The sequence below is a fragment of the Hemitrygon akajei genome, chromosome 4 (assembly GCF_048418815.1).
Source record: "Hemitrygon akajei chromosome 4, sHemAka1.3, whole genome shotgun sequence".
Taxonomy (NCBI): Eukaryota; Metazoa; Chordata; class Chondrichthyes; order Myliobatiformes; family Dasyatidae; genus Hemitrygon; species Hemitrygon akajei.
Window position 1 is genome coordinate 75,515,857 of NC_133127.1, and position 23,810 is coordinate 75,539,666.

The window sequence follows — 23,810 nt, forward strand, 5'->3', positions numbered from 1 at the left end:
TGCTTTGACCACCTAATTGCTTTTTAGGGGCCATTTTTTCACAGAAACAAAGTTAGCGACCAAACGAGATGCGAGGCAAACAATGCTCAAACAACAAGTGCTGGAGAGAGAACTTCCGGGGTTTCACGATCCGCGGTTGGTTGAATCCACGCATACGGAACCCGCGGATGAGGGCCGACTGTATGTAGCAGGAAACTTTCTGCAAAACATTTTAATTGGTCTACCAAAGTCCCACTGATAAGGTGTAAATGACTTTAAACTGAGCCCAGAAACAATATAATAGTGACAGTTTAGAGATAATGTTTTTAAAGGGAGTAGAGCAGAGTTCAGGATTGATAGTGCAGAGACAGCCGAAGATCAAAATAGCTGAAACAGAGCGATGGTTTACAGGAACTTGGTTAAATGGCAAGAAGCAGGCAGAATCAGTGAAGGAAAAGCAAAATAAAGCAGCGAATGCAACATCTTAAACGAGTGGCCATTTGATGATGTGTTAAGTTTGAAAAGGATAAAGACCAAGTTCTATTCACTTTAATAGAATAAGACAGAGACAACAAATAGATCAAAACTCATGCTGAGACATTTGATTTGTGTCGATGTTAAAGTGAAAAATGTGAATAAAATATATTCTGCAAATTTTTTAACGTAATTGTGTCTATTTTGCTATGAAATGTGATCCATAGGGAAATTGAGAGCACCCCTCATCAGTGAGTGTTCTTGGTGTGGTTCACAGAAGTGACAACAGTATCAATGTACAAGATGTTCATTTCATCATCATGGATCAAAGTTAATGCAAATGTGTTTCCACTGACTATAATTCAATGAGCTAAAGCTGCAACGAAACATGCACACTGAATGAACCTGCTGGGATGTCGATATTTTACTTGCTCCTAGTGCCAGCCTTACTGATCATTGACTGATATCTACACTGGATCAGTTCTTTGTGTTTTGAGTGCCTGCTCTCAGACTGGCTGCAAAATGCAATGTGACTAACTGTACTTTGGTACAAAGTGGAGGCGTTGGGTCAGACCAAAGAGAGTGAGGATATGTTTCTTTATCCCATGTTTCCCTTCTCTTCATGCCACAGATGCCAAAGCCTGTTCCCTATAACCACCAGGGGCAAAGATGTAGCCATTGCTACAAATTGTGCAAGTCACATTTTAGCATTTAAACCTGAAAGGGAAACTACTAGTGACGTATTTTAGAGCAGATTTCTCCAGTTTAGCAATTTTCATGTTTTGCAGGCCCCTGTGCATTGTGTTAGAACCAAACACAGCACTCTTTTAGCACATCTAACTGGAATGAATCTAAATTCAAAAGTGACAATATGGTGTCCAGGGACAGGGTAGGTTTGCACCCAGTAAACTACTGATCTCATCGTGCCTCCACTTCAACTTTGCCCTAAAATGAATACTAATAGTGACATCTGAAATCTAAAATCTGGAGTAACACACACAAAACGCTGGAGGAACTCAGCAGGTCAGGCAGCATCTATGGAAATAGATAAACAGTCAACATTTTATGCTGAGGCCTTTCTTCAGGACTGGAAAGGAAGGAGGAAGTTTCCAGAACAAAAACACACGGGGAGGTGACACAGGACAGCTGGAAGGTGATAGGTGAAGGCAGGTGGATGGAAAGGTAAAGGGCTAGAGAAGAAGAAATCTGATAGGAGAGATCAGCAGACCATGGGAGAAAGGGATAGGTTAGAAGGAGGGGCAACACGAAGAGGTGATAGGCAGATGAGGAGCAGAGCTAAGAGGTCAGAGTGTGGAATAGGAGAAGGAAAAAAATCAATGTTCATGCCATCAGTTTGGAGGCTGCCTGGACAGAATATGAGGTGTTGCTCCTCCAACCTGAGGTAGCATCTTCATGGCAAAGGGGGAGGTCATGGACTGACATATCAGAATGGGGATGGGAGTTTAAATGGTTGACCATCGGGAAGTTCCGCTACTGGCAGATGGAGTGGTGTTGCTTAACAAAGTGGTCCACCAACTTACGTTGGGTCTCACCAATGTAGACATGGCTACATCGGGAGCACTGGATACAATAGACAACCCCAACAGATTTGCAGATGAAGTGTTGCCTCACCTGGAAGGACTGTTTAGGGCCCTGAATGGAGGTAAGGGAGGAAATTAATGGACAGGTGAAGCATTTTTGTCACTTTGTAGGGATTTATGCCAGGAGGGAGATTAGTGGAGAGAGTTGAATGGACAAGGGTATTACAGAAGGTGAAGATGTGTTTGGTGGTAGGATCCCATTGAATATGGTAGAAGTTGCAGAGAATGATGTGTTGGATGGGGTGGTAGGTGAGGACAAATAGAACTCTATCCCTGTTAAGGCAGCGGGAATATGGGTGAGCGCGAACGTTGGGGAAATGGAGGAGATTGCGGGTGAGCAGCATCAGTGTTGGTGGAAGGAAGCCCCATTTTTTGAAGAAAGACTTTTCTGATATCCTGCAAAGGAAAGCCTCATCCTGGGTATAGATGCGGCAGAGTCAACGTTACAGGGTGGGAAGAGGTATAGTCACAATAGCCATAAGAATCAGTAGTTTTGTAAAAGGTATAGGTAGACAGTTTGTCTCCAGAGATGGAGACAGAGAGACTGAGAAAGGGGAGAGAGGTGTCAGAAAAGAACCAAGTAAATTTAAGGGCAGTATGGAAGCTGGAGGCAAAATTGAGGACATTGACTAGCTTAGCATAGGTGAAGCAGCAATTTAAGACTGGAAGAGTTGGGGAACATTACCAGGGAAGGGCTGGAACTTGGACTGTTCTGCACAGCCAATGGAAAGGCAGGCATAGCTGGGCCCGTGCAGGGGTCCATGGCTACTCCTTGAGTTTGGAGAAAGTGGAAGGAGTCAGAGGAGAAATTGTTGAGGTTGAGGACCTGTACTGCCAGACGGAGGAAGGTGGTGGTGAAGTGGAACTGCTTGATTCTTTTGTTGAGAAAGAAGCGACAATCTTTAAGGTCTTTTTAATGGTGGATAGAAGTGTATAAAGACTGGACATCATGGTGAAAATGAGGTGGTCAGGGGGAATTGAAAGTCATTATGGGAGAAGTAAGAGGAGGTGTCTGAGAGTTGCCGCTTGGCCTCAGCAAGGTAGAGGTCAGTCCACCAACTACAACAGCACCCCTTTTGTCTGTGGTTTAATGGTAAGGTTGGGATTGGTGTGAAGCAAGTGGAGGGCAGTGCACCGTAAATGTGAGTGGAATGAGGGTGGAGTGAATATCACTGACACATGTTGTGTCATTTGTTGTTTTGCAGCAGCAGTACATTGCAGATAAAAAAAAACAATAAATTGCAAAAAGAATTCTATATAAATAAATTTAATAAGTTGTGCAAAAAAAGAGAAAGAAAATAGAGCAAACACGAGGAAATCTGCAGATGCTGGAAATTCAAACAACAGCACACACAAAATGCTGGTGGAACACAGCAGGCCAGGCAGCATCTATAGGGAGAAGCGCTGTCAACGTTTCGGGCCGAGACCCTTCGTCAGGACTAACCGAAAGGAAAAAATTTCCTTTTTGAAAGAAAATCGAGGCAGTTTTCATTGTCTGTTCAGAAATCTGATGGCAGAGGGGAAGATGTTGTTCCTGAAATGTTGAGTGTTTGTCTACAGGCCCCTGTACCTCCTCCTTGATGGTAGCAATGAGAAGAGGGCATGTCCTAGGTGATGGGGGGGGGGGCCTTAAATCTGCCTTTCTGGTGGCATCTGATGTTGCTGAATTGAAATGGAATAGAATGACTGCTAAAAGTTTAAGTTTGTTTTTAAATGTTGTACATGGAAGTACAGTAAAGAAAGATGAATACATGCAAAAAGTAAGATAAAATCACACAGAAATAGAAAAAGACTTTTGGGCTAGTGGGACAATACCAATGTTTCTCTTCCACTTGAGCTGTTTCCTTTGTTTACTGTTTGTAACCTCAGCACTATATCAGAAACATCTGGATTCAACTGATATTGATTTTTTTAAAATCCCAGGACTGCATATTTACGGGGCCATCTTGTCCATCCTTATAGATGGCCTGCTTATCATTGCAGAGAAGTAGGTTATTTACAGGGCTATACAACTGGACCACAGGAATTAGATCCCTTGCCTCTATGTTAACATTACCCTGCATTTGGATTGAATTAAAATCAGGGCCATAGACTTTGGAACTTCATTATTTATCTTGTGGACCACACTTTACCCAATCTGCTTATGACAATTACAGTTAAAAGGAATGTACCCTCGTCCATTTTCAACCTGCTCCCAGCTGCTTTAAATAATTGAGTGCCCACTCTGTCTATAAAAATATGAAGCTCCCATCCACTTTAATGTAATCAAAATTACAAAATTACTTATTTTCAATGCAGTATTGAAACTGTAAATCTGGCATACTCATTATATAAAAGTTTTCTACTCCATTTAGAAATAAAGGCTTGTTCATTTGATTATCTTATCCTGCATCCCTCTTTCTTAGTTCTAGGTTACAGGTATTGAAGTCCTATCTCAGTGGACTTTAGTATGTTTGGTTGATAAAATATTATCTTCTGTGCTGTTAATCCTGGTCTTACCTAAATACTGATTATATCTTTCAGCAACACAATGAATTACCTGTAAAACCAATTATTTTCACAGATACATATAAAATATTATCACAACATCTTGAGCAAATATAAGTGATTTACATTGCAGGTATTGAAACATGGCAATTGAATGCAAGTTATCAAAGTATTTTAATAGCTCTATTGAAAAAAATGTTGGTATACAAAATGATGTAGAACTAGTTATCTAACAATGGATAAAATATTAAGTATGTCACATGGCCTGATTGATCAAACTGTACTCTCAGCAGGAAAAATGAAAGAACCATAAAGTATTTCTTATTCCTTGTTCGTAACCTTGCTTTTATACTCAGTTGTAGTAAGATTGAAACGTGTGCTCATGTCTGTGATTTAGTGAAGTTTAGAACAGCTTGTATTGTGGGTAATGCTGTTCCCTGTCTCTCCTTGGAGTTGTCACACAATGAAGGCCATGTCCACTCACTCGAGAAACAGAGAATTCAGAAAGCAGTTTTAGGCCAATCGCTCAGAAAGATCATGGTGATGCCTTTCCCTGTGACAGATGGCGGGAGACTCCACTGTACTTCCCACATTTGGATTTGAATCTTTCCTGAAAGTTGGTCATGATAAAGGCATTTCTGGTATAGCCTCCTTTCCCAGCTGTGAATGATGAGATAATGAATTTTTGACTGAATCCCTTCCCACTCACTTTTGGGATTTCTGCTCCTAATACTGTGTTATTTTATAATTGGTATATGGCCTTCTCAACTATTTGTTGGTCACAAACAGAAGCAAGCCTGCTGTAAGATGGTATCAAAAGGCATTCACATGAAAGACAGAATCATAATTGAGGAGGTCTGTAAACTGGAGTTCACCTTTGTTCTTGGTTTGCAGTGAGGCAAATTGTTGGGTGTTTGGAGCATAGATGGCTTTTGCATGGCATGGTTCAGCTTCCTACGCTCTTTCTGTTCAGCAGGTTTATATCATAGTGTCATCAAGTGACTATGGTCACTAGTAAACTGATTATATGAGCTAAAATTTCCTCCAGTTAAACAAACAGAAAACTGAAATAATTGTTTTTGGTGCCAAAAAAGTGCGATTAGAAGTCAGTGATCACTTAGAATCCCTGTTGTTACAGACCACAAATCAAGCCAGAAACCTTGGTGTCGTGATGGACGCTGACTTAAATTTTATCTGTCACATTAAGACAATTACAATGTCATCCTACTACCATCTTAGAAACATAACGAGAATGAAAGGGCTTATATCTGAGCAAGATCTAGAAAAACTCTTCCATGCGATTATTTTTATTAGGCTTGACTACTGTCATGGCGTTTTCATAGGTCTCTGTAAAAACAAATCCTTCCGACACCTCCAGCTCATTCAGAACACTGCTGTTAGAGTCCTCAAAAAATAGAACAAATCACTCCAGCTTCCTGTCCATCGGAGGATTGACTTTAAAATATTACTCAGCCCTACCCAATTTTAGGTTTTACTATTGGGCTGCCAATATAAGGAATATTACTTTCTGGTCTTATTATATTTATCATAAAGATTGCCCATCATGGGTCTCCTTAGAAGTTAATTCTGTAAAAAATTCCTCTATTGTCTCTCTTCTTGGATCATATTCTTCTTTTTCAGCAAATAAAATAACAGATAACATAATTGTTAAGCAAACTTTAACAATTTGGTCTCAATTTAGGAAATTTTTTGGTTTAGCGAATTTTTCATTATCATCTCCCATTCTCCTTAATTATTTTTTTATCCCTTCCATGACTGACAAAGTCTTTAAGGATTGGGATGAACTAGGTATTAAGTGTTTTTGGGACCTGTTTATCTCAGGATCTCTTGCTTCATTTGACCAATTGTCAACTAAATTTGCACTCCCAAAAACACTATCGATGCAATGCTCCTCAGACAGGATGAAGAGGTCAATACTCCCCAATGCCATTAGGCTTTACAATTCAACCGCCAGGACTTAAGAACTTTTTAAAAGCTATTATTAATGCTTTTTGAGATAGTGATTTAGATGCATATCATATTTTTTACTGAGTTAAGTATTGTATGTAATTAGTTTTGCTACAACAAGTGTATGGGACATTGGAAAAAAAGTTGAATTTCCCCATGGGGATGAATAAAGTATCTATCTATCTATCTATCTAATTAGAGATTTCTTATGTTTCCAATTAACTACTTTTCCTATAGGTCCTGATAAAAATTTACTGAACAATCTTTTAAATTTAAAACCTTTTGTTAATGGTTCTATTACCAGTATCTATAACTTGTTGATTGAATCTAGACAAGACTTTTTAGATAAAATAGAAAAAGCTTGGGAGAATGACCTAAATTGTCAGATTTCTGATGATAGATGGAATAAAATTCTTAAACGGGTTAATAAATCATCTTTCTGTGCTCGTCATTCTCTTCTACAATTTAAAGTGGTTCGTAGAGCTTATACTTCTAAACAGAAGCTGTCCAGTTTTTATCCGAATGTTTCTCCACTTTGTAATAAATGCAACTCTGCTGATATCTCTTTAATTCATATGTTTTGGTTTTGCCCTAAAATTGAAAAGTTTTGGTGGGAAGTATTCCATACCTTCTCACAACTTTTTAGGGTCCAACTTGACCAAAACTTGTTTGTTTGGTATTATTGCAGATGAAGATATAACTTTAAATACTTCTAACCTACAGGTTTTAGTTTTTACCTCTCTTTTAGCAAGAAGAGCAATCTGGCTTAAATGGAAGGAGTCTACCCCTCCTAGACACCTTCAATGGCTACGTGATATTATGTCTTATTTAAATTTAGAAAAGATCCGCTGCTCAGTCTTAAATTCGAAACAATCTTTTTATGATATCTGGGGACCTTTCCTAAATTATTTTTCCAATTTATAAAGTTTAACAGTCCACAGACTTTTATGTATATTTTTACCTTCTCTTAAGCGAATATGTTTTCTAACTTATCCATTATCATCCATCAGCTTTTTTCTTTGGTAGTTGGTAGGGGGTTGACTTTTTTTTATATAAAAAATTTCTTTTATGATGTATGACCTATCTTTAAATTTTTGATTACAGAGTGGTATACCTTTATGTGTTATGCTATAACATTTTGATCAATTTTATCACAATATATGAATGTACACAAGTTATGTTGAGATGTATCTATGTGTTGCACTCTGTAAATCTTGTTTTTTTTCTTCTGAATAAAAATATTGTAAAAAGAAAAAAATATTACTACTGGTTTTTTAAGGCACTGAACGGTCGAGAGCCAAAATACACCTCCAATCTCTTGCTGCATTATGAACCTACCGAACTCTCAGGTCGCCTGTGGTGGGTCTGCTTACCGTCCCCATTGTCAAAACTGAACATGGTGAAACAGCTTTTAGTTACTATGCTCCATATATCTGGAATAATCTTCCAGAGGATCTCAAGTCTGCCCCAACTTTAAGTTCTTTTAGATTGCAGCTTAAACTTCTCTTTTCACCATAGCTTTTAATTAGAATCTCCTGCATTGTAACTTCTATTTATTATATCTTTTTTGTGTGATTTTATTCTCTTATATATTGTCTGAAATTTGATATTTGACTTTTATATTTTGTTCTAAGTAAAGCACTTTGAATTGCCTTGTGTTTGGAAAGTGTGGCACAAATGAACTGCTTGCTTGTCTGAGACCTGGGCTACTGGCAGTGGACACCTCAAAGCACCAGAAAATAGCACCAAATCTAGGTGCAAATTCCTTCAAATTCACAGGTAGCGTAAGGGAACTAACATCAGTGCCCTCCCCTACTGAAACCCATAACTGATACCGCAGTGATACAATGGACAATGGGTAGGCCAAACTCTAGACTCCTCAAAAAGAGAATCCATTTGGAGTTCTGTCAGGAGAAGAGATTGCCAGTGGACAGAGGGCAATATTTAAGGATGTGTTCATATTCTCCTTGAAAAGAAATGCAAAATCCCCATTGATTGGTGGGAATTTCCTGCTGAAAGCATTTGGAGTGGCACTAAGAATTTTGAGCTTATATATTGAAAGCACAAAGAAACCCAGCCATAACTGGCAGAAGAAGCACACAGTTTCAAAACTACCCAGCCACTGGTCCCGTCAGACACCTCCTAACCTATTTGTGAATGAAGTTATGGTTCCCACATTGGCATCATCAGTCATAGCAAAACTCATCAGACTGGAAAGGAAGCAAGTCATCTTAAGTCCTGACAGATTGTCTTGATGTTTATGAGTACAGGAGATAAATGTAAAAATGAAAGAACTTGTAATCTAATAGCAATTTGGAATAATTTGAATGTTGGACTTTGTAATTTGCTATGAATAAGATATTTTTCATTTCCTCCTTTCTGAACAGGGAGATAAATGGCAAGCTTCAGTACAATTTTACCAATTTGGATAGTTTAATTCACAGACTCTGGCAGAATGGGCTAAAGCCAGGTAAGTAACAAACAAAAATGAATAGGAAGGGCACAGAGTACAATTCTCATGATGCTTCTTGCAACCCTTTCCCATAATATCAGTGTAAGGTTAGCAGAAACACAATTGTCGAGACAGTATTTTACACAATGTCTTCAAGCTTTCGAATCATCGTGCAACAAATAGTCTAATGATTGCTTTCAAATTCTGTTCCTTGTTCTTCATTCAATTTCCTCTGTTATGTATTCAGGCAACAATAAATATATGTGAGTTAGGCAAGGATTTTTATAACAAATAACACTTTTATTAAACACTGAAAACAAACCCCCCAAAAGTAAACAAACACTAACGTAACCGGAAATCAGCTGCTGTGCGGCAGCTTAAACAGTTCTTAAAGCGATGTTGCAAAAACAGTTCTTTAAAGTGGTATTGCCAAAAGTTCAAAATGCTCACAGTCCATTTAAAAAGGAGAGACTTTTTAAGACGATTTAAATTCTCTTTCACGTCGTTTTTCTTCAGTATCCAAAGTCGAACTCTTCCCACGAAGAATTTTATGAAACGTAACGGCTTAAAGGCACTGACCTTTCCTTCCACACTGTCCTCAATCTTTTCTGCTACCCAGCAGAGATTAACACGAGAACAGTCAACGAATTCCTTCCGAATAAGGATCAAACAAGGTCGAACCTGTTTCACCGTCGAAAATCGATTCTCCTCGATCTTTAACTCCCGAACTCCAATCTTCACTCTCCACTGATTCTTAACCAACAGTATTGTAAAGAAACTGCTGGCAATGACCTTTTAAACTTTAGGCATTAGATAAAACTTCATCTTTCAACTAAACTGCGCCATCACATTAAATCACGCAGTGGCATGAAGTCAACATGGCAAATCCAGCCACGAATTGCCCCCACCTCACAGGGAGGGGTCCTCCTCTTATACCCTGTAAAAAAAAAACCTGTCACATGATCTCTACTGGCGGGAAAATGACGTCACTCCACCATCACAAGACCATTACCTCAAGTCCAGTATAGCTTCAACCCCAGTCACGTGTCAAGAGTACGTAACACCTCAAATCCAGACTACCTGGTAAATCACCTCTCTTAATCTGAAATCAAGATCTTGGCTATCGATAGTGATCTATTGGTACTAAGTAAACCATGCCTCATTGGTTGGTGAATTTCTCTGACAGGAATGTTTGACATTGACTAACTTTAAACCTGAACATTGACAACTGTGTGTGACTTTAGTTTCATGTCATATCTTGGACACTCCAGCATCTCCTCCTCCTCTTGAGTGTCTCACCATGCTCCAACTCTCACATCTTTCAATTATTGTCTATTGCCACTCCAAAGTTTGTCCCTTATGAGATTCCATCTTGTCTTATATTGTTTGCCATTCTCAGTAATTTAAAATTTCATCAGAAATCCCTTGATCCTTCTCAGAACTTATTGTTTTCCTGTTCTCTAAAATTGATATGGTCACATATGCAATCCTGGAGATCATTTTCCTGATCCTTCACTTGTTACCATTGTGATGATACCTTCAAATTCTTCCTAGTTTCTAACTTGTTGAAGTAGATAAAAAAAAAGATTTTTAGATATAACTTGTCTACAGTATTCCTGGAGCAACGTTTTCTTGGGATTCTAAATCAAAAGCATCTTCACTTAATTTGCTTTTGATTTCTTACTTATTAAACTAATCAGTTACAGTTTAGCAATTTACTTTAGAAGAACGGACACAGGTCTTGCTTATCATTAGAATATTTACTCCGTATTTTAAATGATTTGAATTGTGATCAACATGGCTAAGAATTTTCTGCATTGGGTGAATCCATGTTAATTTCATTTTGGGTTGCACTGCACCAGAGTGTTAAATTGTATAATACACTTTGTATTTTGATTATTTTTTATGCAAAGTTAATTGACTACATTAATTGTCATCTATTTAATTAATACTTTGACGATACATCTTCTTCCTTTGTGTTTTTTAGGATTTGAACTCATGGGAAATCCTTCAAGTTATTTTACCAATTTTGAAGATAAAAAACAAGTATTTGAATGGAAAAAAATGATCACCTGTTTAGCACAAAGGTACATAGGTAAGAACTTTTCCGTCATCACCAACATCCAATTCTCATCACATTGCACCTTCTCAAGCATTTACAATAGATGCTGCTTGATCTCTTCCCTTGCCCCATCCAGCATCCAAAGACTACGGTTTGATGTTTACTGCCGTTGGCACTGAATGCACTTTACTATTTGCTCTGTTTGATCGAGGTGCTTCAGTGCAAAACTGGATCTGCAGCTATGGCCTGCAGCCATTGACACAGCACTGAACTTACTGATTAGGTGGGTGTGGCTGTAGCCATCGGTTCCTGGACTGGCTTCACTCGCCTTGGCAGCTCAGGGTTGTGGACTCACTTTTAAGGACTGTGGTTTGTTGTTTAATGTTCTGTGTGTTATTTGTTTGCATGATTTGTTCTTGTTTTTTGCAGATGTGATTGTCTTGTTGTATGGTGTTTTCCTTTAAACAAGTTCTATGGTGTTTCTTTGTTTCATGGCTGCCTGCAAGAAGACAAATCTCAAAAGTTGCATACTGTATACATTGATAATAAATATACTTTGAACTTTGAACCTCTACACTGGAGAAGCCAAGAGCAGGATGAGTGCAGAAAGCCTCTGTTCGGTCTGCAAACGTGACTGAAACCCAGCTAGCTACCTGTCATTTCCACCCTGAAGTTTTCTGTTTAGCCTCCTACATTGTTTCAATCCTAACCCTCCTACAAGATACTATAGGAACTGTGGGTGCTGATATCAACATTAATTTTAAGAAAATTAGACTTCTAATATGCGTGCGAACTGGCCAGGTCTGATGAAGAGTCATCAGCTTGTAAGGGTAACCCTTTTTTCTCATTTGCTGCTTGACCTGCTGAACTTTTGTGCTGTGTTCTTATTTCAGATTTCCTGCAATTGTGGTCCCAGTCCAGTTCATCTATTTCTGGATCCTAAGATAGATATTGGTAGGGATTTTAGGTGCCTGTATGAAGCCATTTTGCTTTGTTTTACACTTCAACTTCATTGCAAACTCAGAGGGAAATCTAGATTTAACTAGAGCTCCCAAGATCAGAAAGTGTCCATTCTGTAATATCAGTTCAGATTCTGTCTATCCACAGATGCTGCTTAAAAAACTGATTATTTTTTATTCTTCATATTAATATGTGCATAGACAAACCTTTGATTACAAAATCTGTATTTTCCTTTGCAAATGTTTCCAATATCCCTTGTTATCTTTTGTGTTGCTGTTCGTCCTTCGGAGTTGAAGACGACCACGACTTCTGTCAGGTGGAGGGTTTGTGACTGTGGGTCCGAAGGTGACTGGTGAGGCCAATCCGGGCCCTGAAAGCTCGCCCACATGTGGGACACATGAGGGTAGGTGCTGCAATGGAAGTGGAGGTAGCTCGAGCCTTGCGCGCGGCATGTTTCCTCTGAGCCTCTACGGTGCGTCTGATTTCTGCTGCATACGCTCCTTTAGTGGTCCTGCTCCACCAGGTTGGGCGGCCCAGAGCAAGCGATTCCCAGCTACTGGGATTGATGTTGAGGTCTTTGAGGCAGTCTTTGAAACGTTTCTTCTGCCTTCCAACTGAGCGCTTGCCCTGGCTCAACTCTCCATACAGCAGCTGTTTCGGTAGTCGACTGTCAGACATCCTGACGACATGGCCAGCCCATCTGGCTTGGGCTTTCTGTAGGAGGGTGTAGACGCTGTGGGTGCTATCCCGCTCCAGGACCTCTGTGTCTGGGACTTTGTCCTGCCATTGTATGTGGAGAAGTCTGCGGAGGCAGCTCAAGTGGAAGTGGTTGAGCAGTTTAGCGTGTCTGCTGTAGACAGTCCAGGTCTCGCTGGCATAGAGGAGGGTGGTGAGAACCACTGCTCGGTAGACCCTCAGCTTGGTGGTAAGGCTGAGTCCTCTCCGCTCCCATACATTCTCACGGAGTCTCCCAAAGGCGGCACTGGCTTTGGCAATTCTGTTGCTGATCTCTGCATCTATGTTCACTGCTCGTGATAGAGTACTGCCCAGATAAGTAAAGCTGTCGACTGCCAGTAGTTCCTGCCCCTTTACTGTGATGTGTGGTTCCTAGTAGGGCTTTCCAGGTGCGGGCTGGTACATAACTTCGGTCTTTTTGATGCTGATTGTAAGTCCAAAGTTGTCACAGGCTCGTGAGAAGCAGTCCATTTCTCGCTGCATCTTCTGCTCTGTGCTGGTGTTGAGGGTGCAATCATCAGCAAATAAGAGGTCTCTGACGACGGTCTCCTTTACCTTTGTAACAGCCTGTAGACGCCGGAGGTTGAATAGCCCACCACCAGTCCTGTATCTGACGTGTATACCATCCTGACAATCACGGAAGGCATCAGTCAGCATAGCAGAGAAGACCATGTTAAAGAGTGTAGGGGCGAGAACGCATCCTTGCTTCACACCGTTCGTCACTGGGAAGGCTTCTGACTCGTCACCATCATCCAAAACTTTCACCATCATGCCATCGTGGAACTGCCGAACAATCGTGATGAACCTGCTAGGGCAGCCAGACTTCTCCATTATCTTCCATAAGCCATCTCTGCTGACTGTATCAAATGCCTTGGTCAGATCGACGAAGGTCATAAAGAGGTCGCTGTGCTGCTCTTGACATTTTTCCTGGAGTTGGCGTGCAGCAAATATGTCGACAGTTCCACACTCTGCACGGAAGCCACACTGGCTTTCTGGGAGGAGACCTTGCTCAAGGTGTTGGAGAAGGCGATTAAGCAGGACACGAGCCAAGATCTTCCCAGCTATGGACAGGAGGGAGATGCCTCGGTGATTGTCACAAGACTGGCGGTTGCCTTTCCTCTTGTAGATGTGGACTGTACTGGCATCTTTCAACTGTTGCGGGACCTTTCCTTCATTCCACATAGACTGGAAGAGCTCAGTCAGCTTCTGCATCGTGAATGGGCCTCCTGCTTTGTAGACTTCAGCAGGGATTGCATCTGATCCTGGTGCTTTGCTACAAGAAAGCTGCCTGATGGCTATTCTGACTTCTTCTTCTGTGGGGAGGTTGTCAAGGTCCAGGTTGATCTCCACCTGAGGAAGGCGAGCAATGGCCTCATTATTGATTTCGGCAGGGCGGTTGAGGACCTGGTTGAAGTGTTCAGCCCATCTCACCAAAATCTGCTTTTTCTCTGTCAGCAGCCAAGTCCCTTCTGCACTGAGGAGGGGGGAAGAGCCAGAGGACTGAGGTCCATACATAGCCTTCAAAGCGTCGTAGAAACGCTTGGTGTCGTGACTGTGTAGCCCTGGATCTCATTGGCCTTATTGCTGAACCAGACATCCTGCATCTCACGGAGTTTCTTCTGCACTTTCCGTCTTGCACTGGCGAAGGCATCTATCTTTGCTTGTAATGTGGGGTCGTTCTGGTGCGCTCTGAACAGTTGATGTTTCTCTGACAACAGTGCCTGTATCTCCCCGTCGTTCTCATCAAACCAGTCTTGATGTCTACGGATTGCTGGTCCGAGGTGTTCGAGAGCGGTAGAGTAGACTGTATCTCTGAAAGCCGTCCACTGCTCTTCAATGCTGGTGTGGTCATCCTGGGGTGTGTCAAGCAGCCTGCTATCTAGGTCTTCATGAAATTCTTCTGCAAATACGCTGCTCTTCAGCTTGGAGACATGAGCCTCTTTGCAGTCTTCTGACCTTGGGGTCTTCTCACAGGCAGGATGCGAAGTTTAAACTTGGACACTATGAGTCGATGATCCGTCCAGCATTCAGCACCACACATGGCCTTTGTCACTCTCACGTCTTGCCAGGCCCTCTTTCTGGTGATGACATAGTCAATCAGATGCCAGTGCCTACAGCGTGGATGCATCCAAGATGTCTTGTTACGGGTAGGGAGGTGGAATAGGGTGTTGGTGATGACAAGGTCATGTGTAGCGCATGTCTTGAGGAGCAGCAGGCCATTGCTGTTACACTTGCCAATACCATGTCTTCCAAGAATCCCTCCCCAGGTCTGGTAATCTGTCCCCACTCTGGCGTTAAAGTCCCCGAGGACAATAAGCTTCTCTGACTGTGGGACTGCTGCTATGAGGGCATCAAGTACTTCATAGAACTTATCTTTGATGTCATCTGGGTTGGTCATCGTTGGGGCATATGCACTGATCAGCGTTGCACTCCTCTTATTGCCAAGTGGGAGCCGAAGCATCATCAGGTGATCGTTGATGCCCTCTGGAAGCTTGGCAAGTTTATGAGCGAGGTGGGATCGGATGGCAAATTCAACGCCAGCCTCTTGTCGTTCAGTGCTGCTGCGACCGCTCCAGAAGAAGGTGTACCCACCACCACGTTCTGTAAGCTGGCCCTTGTCTGCTAGGGGTGTTTCGCTGAGTTCTGCAATGTCCACGTTATAGCGGGCTAGTTCTTTGGCGACCAGTGCTGTTCTTCTTTCTGGTCTGACAGCCTTGGTGATGTCAAGCAGAGTTTGCACGTTCCACGTTCCACTTTCATCTTCTTTGTAGTTCGACTGCTGAGTGGGATCCCCGCCAGCCGCGGTGTGCTGGCCAGGGTAAGATGAAGCAGGCTATGTTTGAGGCACCTTTTCTAGCCCTTTCCTCCATGGAGGTGAGCAGAGCAATTCCTAAAGAGGACTGCTCAGACACCCAGGGGGCTGGCGAGCTCCACTGCTGCTTCATTCCAGTGGAGAACAACCCAATGCCCTGGGCCACCTGTGTGCAGGTTTGTGACTACAGCTTCCAGTGTATCCACACCTGCTGCTTCGCCACTCGCCCATCGCCACAGGACTTGAAGTTTTTTAGCGGAATGGGTTTGGAGTTGTGACTTGCGCTTGACTTGGATTAAAGTGAGGGAGAGTTGCGCAAATCGTCAGCCTCACTCTCTCGTCCCGACCTATCTGTATCCAGTTGCAAGATGGAGTTGAGATGGCTGGAGATAAGTCGGGATGCAGTGGATGGCCAGCAGTGTCCTACGTGTCTCACTGTGCCCTGATTGTGCTCCACAACGCTTTGCTGGGTCCGCCTCTCTATTCGTTGGACCGCCAAGTGGTGGTCTCCTCCGCATAGTCTGCTGAATTCAGTCTTCGCATGCGTAGGTAGACAAGCCCTAACTCACCGAGGGTTTGAGGTCCATCGGCTACCCTCACTAGGTTTTGCCGGCTAGTCGAAGCCGTTGCCCGGGGTGTGGCCGCTGTTGCTTGCAAACAGCTACGAGGAACCACTGGTGAGAGCTGAGTGTCAGGTGAGGACCAATGCGGACGAACTACTCAGAAGAGTACGTATTCCCCGTCAGAGGTACTACCTCTCCCTGACACCCCATACACCCCTTATCTTTTGTACCCTCCTCCCGATAGCTTATCTCTAGCTTTTCATTCCAATTCTGCTATGTCTCAACTCCAGTTTAGAAACCTTTTTGAAAACTACTTGATTAATGTGTTCAGCATCGTTCAAGTTTTACACTTCTCCATGGGTCTATTATTTGATAAGTAATATTTAATATTAGCATGGTTATAAAATAACTAATTACAAGTTCCTATTTATGCAGATAACTAGTTTTATTATGACTTTTATTGATTATACTCATGATTCTTAGTTGCCTAATCTTTACAATTTTAATAAAACATAAATTTTCAATATTATGAGAAGTCTTAGGCAAATATATATAACTTTAGCACAGTACTGTAATGATTTTACGTATTGCTCTGTACTGCTGCCACAAGAAAACAAAATCATGACATACGTGAGAGCTGATAAACCTGATTCTGATATGGATCTCTATTATCGACTGAGGGGGCAGGGAGAGCGGAATCATGGTTGGGAAATGGGAAAAGGAGAGGGGAGGGAGTGGGACACACCATTCTGTAATAATCAATAAACCAATTGTTTGGAATCAAATGACCTTGCCTGGTGTTTCAGGGCTCGGAGAATCTGGACCCACAACACCCCAGCAATCCTTCTCTCTCACCTGTCCCACACATCTCCCATAGCACTCCACCCTCACCTTCTCTGCCACCTGTCCCACACCGTTCCCCACCACTCCACCCTCACCTTCTCTGCCAGCTGTCCCACACCGTTCCCCACCACTGCACCCTCACCTTCTCTGCCACCTGTCCCACACCGTTCCCCAGCACTCCACCCTCACCTTCTCTGTCACCTGTCCCACACCTCTCCCCAGCACTCCACCGTCACCTTCTCTGTCACCTGTCCCACACCGTTCCCCAGCACTCCACCCTCACCTTCTCTGCCACCTGTCCCACATCGTTCCCCAGCACTCCACCCTCACCTTCTCTGTCACCTGTCCCACACCTCTCCCCAGCACTCCACGGTCACCTTCTCTGCCACCTGTCCCATACCGTTCCCCAGCACTCCACCCTCACCTTCTCTGCCACCTCTCCCACACCCTTCCCCAGCACTCCACCCTCACCTTCTCTGCCACCTGTCCCACACCGTTCCCCAGCACTCCACCCTCACCTTCTCTGCCACCTGTCCCACACCGTTCCCCAGCACTCCACCCTCACCTTCTCTGCTACCTGTCCCACACCGTTCCCCAGCACTCCACCCTCACCTTCTCTGCCACCTGTCCCACACCCTTCCCCAGCACTCCACCCTCACCTTCTCTGTCACCTGTCCCACATCGTTCCCCAGCACTCCACCCTCACCTTCTCTGTCACTGTCCCACATCGTTCCCCAGCACTCCACCCTCACCTTCTCTGCCACCTGTCCCACACCTCTCCCACAGCACTCCGCCATCACCTTCTCTGCCACCTGTCCCACACCTCTCCCACAGCACTCCACCTTCACCTTCTTTGCCACCTGTCCCACACCGTTCCCCAGCACTCCACCCTCACCTTCTCTGCCACCTGACCCACACCTCTCCCACCACTCCACCCTCACCTTCTCTGCCACCTGTCCCACACCGTTCCCCACCACTCCACCCTCACCTTCTCTGCCACCTGTCCCATACCCTTCCCCAGCACTCCACCCTCACCTTCTCTGCCACCTGTCCCACACCGTTCCCCAGCACTCCACCCTCAACTTCTCTGCCACCTGTCCCACACCGTTCCCCACCAATCCACCCTCACCTTCTCTGCCACCTGTCCCACACCGTTCCCCAGCACTCCACCCTCACCTTCTCTGCCACCTGTCCCACACCGTTCCCCAGCACTCCACCCTCACCTTCTCTGCCACCTGTCCCACACCGTTCCCCAGCACTCCACCCTCACCTTCTCTGCCACCTGTCCCACACCCTTCCCCAGCACTCCACCCTCACCTTCTCTGCCACCTGTCCCACACCCTTCCCCAGCACTCCACCCTCACCTTCTCTGCCACCTGTCCCATACCCTTCCCCAGCACTCCACCCTCACCTTCTCTGCCACCTGTCCCATACCCTTCCCCAGCACTCCACCCTCACCTTCTCTGCCACCTGTCCCATACCCTTCCCCAGCACTCCACCCTCACCTTCTCTGCCACCTGTCCCATACCCTTCCCCACCACTCCACCCTCACCTTCTCTGTCACCTGTCACACACCGTTCCCCAGCACTCCACCCTCACCTTCTCTGCCACCTGTCCCACACCGTTCCCCAGCACTCCACCCTCACCTTCTCTGCTACCTGACCCACACCTCTCCCACCACTCCACCCTCACCTTCTCTGCCACCTGTCCCACACCTCTCCCACCACTCCACCCTCACCTTCTCTGCCACCTGTCCCACACCGTTCCCCAGCACTCCACCCTCACCTTCCCTGCCACCTGTCCCACACCGTTCCCCACCACTCCACCCTCACCTTCTCTGCCACCTGTCCCAAACCCTTCCCCAGCACTCCACCCTCACCTTCTCTGCCACCTGTCCCACACCGTTCCCCACCACTCCACCCTCACCTTCTCTGCCACCTGTCCCACACCGTTCCCCAGCACTCCACCCTCACCTTCTCTGCCACCTGTCCCACACCGTTCCCCACCACTCCACCCTCACCTTCTCTGCCACCTGTCCCATACCCTTCCCCAGCACTCCACCCTCACCTTCTCTGCCACCTGTCCCACACTGTTCCCCAGCACTCCACCCTCACCTTCTCTGCCACCTGTCCCACACTGTTCCCCAGCACTCCACCCTCACCTTCTCTGCCACCTGTCCCATACCCTTCCCCAGCACTCCACCCTCACCTTCTCTGCCACCTGTCCCACACTGTTCCCCAGCACTCCACCCTCACCTTCTCTGCCACCTGTCCCATACCCTTCCCCAGCACTCCACCCTCACCTTCTCTGCAACCTGTCCCACACTGTTCCCCAGCACTCCACCCTCACCTTCTCTGCCACCTGTCCCACACCCTTCCCCAGCACTCCACCCTCACCTTCTCTGCCACCTGTCCCATACCCTTCCCCACCACTCCACCCTCACCTTCTCTGTCACCTGTCCCACACCCTTCCCCAGCACTCCACCGTCACCTTCTCTGCCACCTGTCCCACACGTTCCCCAGCACTCCACCCTCACCTTCTCTGCCACCTGTCCCACATCGTTCCCCAGCACTCCACCCTCACCTTCACTGCCACCTGTCCCACACCGTTCCCCAGCACTCCACCCTCACCTTCTCTGCCACCTGTCCCATACCGTTCCCCAGCACTCCACCCTCACCTTCTCTGCCACCTGTCCCACACCGTTCCCCAGCACTCCACCCTCACCTTCTCTGCCACCTGTCCCACACCGTTCCCCAGCACTCCACCCTCCCCTTCTCTGCCACCTGTCCCACACCCTTCCCCAGCACTCCACCCTCACCTTCTCTGCCACCTGTCCCACACCCTTCCCCAGCACCACCCTCACCTTCTCTGCCACCTGTCCCACACTGTTCCCCAGCACTCCACCCTCACCTTCTCTGCCACCTGTCCCACACTGTTCCCCAGCACTCCACCCTCACCTTCTCTGCCACCTGTCCCATACCCTTCCCCAGCACTCCACCCTCACCTTCTCTGCCACCTGTCCCACACCCTTCCCCAGCACCACCCTCACCTTCTCTGCCACCTGTCCCACACCGTTCCCCAGCACTCCACCCTCACCTTCTCTGTCACTTGTCCCACACCGTTCCCCAGCACTCCACCCTCACCTTCTCTGCCACCTGTCCCACACCGTTCCCCACCACTCCACCCTCACCTTCTCTGCCACCTGTCCCACACCGTTCCCCAGCACTCCACCCTCACCTTCTCTGCCACCTGTCCCACACCGTTCCCCAGCACTCCACCCTCACCTTCTCTGCCACCTGTCCCACACCGTTCCCCAGCACTCCACCCTCACCTTCTCTGCCACCTGTCCCACAGCCTTCCCCAGCACTCCACCCTCACCTTCTCTGCCACCTGTCCCATACCCTTCCCCACCACTCCACCCTCACCTTCTCTGTCACCTGTCCCACACCGTTCCCCAGCACTCCACCCTCACCTTCTCTGCCACCTGTCCCACACCGTTCCCCAGCACTCCACCCTCACCTTCTCTGCCACCTGTCCCACACCGTTCCCCAGCACTCCACCCTCACCTTCTCTGCCACCTGTCCCACATCGTTCCCCAGCACTCCACCCTCACCTTCTCTGCCACCTGTCCCACACCCTTCCCCAGCACTCCACCCTCACCTTCTCTGCCACCTGTCCCATACCCTTCCCCAGCACTCCACCCTCACCTTCTCTGCCACCTGTCCCACACCGTTCCCCAGCACTCCACCCTCACCTTTGCCACCTCTCCCACACCGTTCCCCACCACTCCACCCTCACCTTCTCTGCCACCTGTCCCACACCGTTCCCCACCACTCCACCCTCACCTTCTCTGCCACCTGTCCCACACCCTTCCCCAGCACTCCACCCTCACCTTCTCTGCCACCTGTCCCACACCCTTCCCCAGCACTCCACCCTCACCTTCTCTGCCACCTGTCCCACACCCTTCCCCAGCACTCCACCCTCACCTTCTCTGCCACCTGTCCCACACCCTTCCCCAGCACTCCACCCTCACCTTCTCTGCCACCTGTCCCACACCCTTCCCCAGCACTCCACCCTCACCTTCTCTGCCACCTGTCCCATACCCTTCCCCAGCACTCCACCCTCACCTTCTCTGCCACCTGTCCCACACCCTTCCCCAGCACTCCACCCTCACCTTCTCTGCCACCTGTCCCACACCCTTCCCCAGCACTCCACCCTCACCTTCTCTGCCACCTGTCCCACACCCTTCCCCAGCACTCCACCGTCACCTTCTCTGCCACCTGTCCCACACCCTTCCCCACCACTCCACCCTCACCTTCTCTGCCACCTGTCCCATACCCTTCCCCAGCACTCCACCCTCACCTTCTCTGCCACCTGTCCTACACCGTTCCCCAGCACTCCACCCTCACCTTCTCTGCCACCTGTCCCACACCATTCCCCAGCACTCCACCCTCACCTTCTCTGCCACCTGTCCCACACCGTTCCCCAGCACTCCACCCTCACCTTCTCTGCCACCTGTCCCACACCCTTCCCCAGCACTCCACCCTCACCTTCTCTGCCACCTGTCCCATACCCTTCCCCACCACTCCACCCTCACCTTCTCTGTCACCTGTCCCACACCGTTCCCCAGCACTCCACCCTCACCTTCTCTGCCACCTGTCCCACACCGTTCCCCAGCACTCCACCCTCACCTTCTCTGCCACCTGTCCCACACCCTTCCCCAGCACTCCACCCTCACCTTCTCTGCCACCTGTCCCACACCCTTCCCCAGCACTCCACCCTCACCTTCTCTGCCACCTGTCCCACACCATTCCCCAGCACTCCACCCTCACCTTCTCTGCCACCTGTCCCACACCCTTCCCCAGCACTCCACCGTCACCTTCTCTGCCACCTGTCCCACATCGTTCCCCAGCACTCCACCCTCACCTTCTCTGCCACCTGTCCCACAACCTTCATGCAGTGCACCACCACACCATTCCCAACATCCTTTGCTCCCCCCAAATTTCCAAACTCATTCTCTGCTCCACATTAACAAATACAGTACTATGCAAAAAATTTTAGGCACCCTAATTATATCTATGTGTGCCCAAGACCTCTACACTATACTGTACATACACAACAATACTTCTATTAAATGCAAAGGTAAGAACTTCATAAAATGTTTGACTTACTGAAGTTTTCCATTCGGTTCATAGATAAATATAGTTTGGCATACGTCTCAAAGTGGAATTTTGAAACATGGAATGAACCAGATCATCATGACTTCGATAATTTAACATTCACAGTTCTAGGTGAGTTTATTTTGTAAATAGAACGTATATAAAGTGTCAGAAAGTTTACTGAATCCACTTGAAGTGTTGCTATTCAATTCCAAGAACACTTTAGTGCTTTAGGATTGCTGAAGAGTTTAACATGAAGATAAGATTTAATTGAAGATTCTTTTGGGGGTGGGGGGTTGGAGGAGGTTGACCTAACAGAGGAAAGTCACAGTGGTCAGGTCTCTGGCACGGAGTCTGCCTCTGACTCAGAAGTGATGTGGGGAGAAGGGCTGCACTGTGGTGATAGGGGAAATCACCCTCCTGGGTTCCAGGGCCTGGGACATCTTGGATCGAGTCCACTGCATTCTTAAGTGGGAGGGTGAAGAGGAGGTCATGGTCCATGACATGGATCAGACAAGTAATGAGGTTCTGCATAGGGAGTTAGGTGCAGGAGTTAAAGAGCAGGACCTCCAGGGTTGTGATCTCTGGATTGCTACCCATGCCACAGGAGCACAAGGTGAATGTGAACACAGGAAGAAATTTAGAGTGGTTTGTGAATTCTAAAAGAACTTTGGCAAAAATTTGCATTTTGGAGTAATAACCCTCAATGAATCATTTTCAAATGGTTCAGCAATTTAGAATTAGTTAATTAAGTATCCAAGGGAATACCTGTTACAATTTAATTCACAACAATATAAAACATCTATTTACATAGCACCTCTAATACAAGATCCCTGGGGTGCCGGGCAAGATGGCTGCACGTTAGTGGAGCTCCAACAACCCACCATAAAATTCTATTAATTAGAGTGTATTTATCCTGCCTTATTCGGATACAGCTGTTCCACAGTTAAAAACTGTTTTTTTCACTAAAAAATAACAACTTTGTGAGATAATTCAGTACAATGCCAAGACCTTCGAAGAGTGCTACAGCGAGCCACGTGGCTACAAGACAGGGCTCACAATCCGAAGCTCAAGGCACACTAATGACACAGATGGACCAAGGCTCCAACATGGAGAATTTACTAGCTGAGGTTAGTCGTATGAGTTCCACTCTACTCATGGTGGCTACCGATATATCTACGATTAAGGAAACAACAACGGAGTTGAAGAACTCCATCAATGCCATTCAAGAGAGGCTGACAGAAGCCGAGGGTCGCCTCTCCAGTGTGGAGGACACCACTGTGCAACTGGTGGGTGCCAGCGAGCAGAATAATAAACGCTTGGACCTGCTGTGGAACAGTGTCGAGGAGCTTGAGAACGGGAGCAGACGCAACAACATCAGGCTGGTCAGTCTAAAGGAGGGTGTGGAAACGGGCAGTCTGATTAAATGTGTGCAAAGAATCGTGTCCAAGGAATTTGGCATCAAACTGAACGCAGAGTTTGAGATTGAGAGGGCGCACCGGGTCCCGGCTCTGAGGCCAGGCGAGGATCGCCCCCCCAGGCTGGTGCTAATACGATTCTTGCACTCTTCGACCAGAGAGAAAGTGCTACAAGCAGCCAAAACAAAAAGAGGAGTTGAGTGGGGAGGATGCAAAGTCTCCTTTCCAGATATGTCCAGAGAATTGGCTGAAAAATGGAGGGCATTTACTACGGCTGCAAAGAGTCAACGTGAGGTA

General features: G+C 46.3%; 1 protein-coding gene across 2 annotated transcripts in view; it reads left to right on the forward strand.

Annotated features, from left to right (window-relative positions):
* The window catches only part of idua (alpha-L-iduronidase), a 229,322-nt gene that overhangs the window by 84,352 nt on the left and 121,160 nt on the right, over positions 1-23,810 (forward strand). For both annotated transcript variants that reach the window (XM_073042871.1, XM_073042872.1), the window contains 3 exons: positions 8,897-8,979; positions 10,949-11,056; positions 22,132-22,227. In XM_073042871.1, coding sequence (XP_072898972.1) covers positions 8,897-8,979; positions 10,949-11,056; positions 22,132-22,227 — 287 coding nt within the window. The remainder of the gene's footprint in view (positions 1-8,896; positions 8,980-10,948; positions 11,057-22,131; positions 22,228-23,810) is intronic.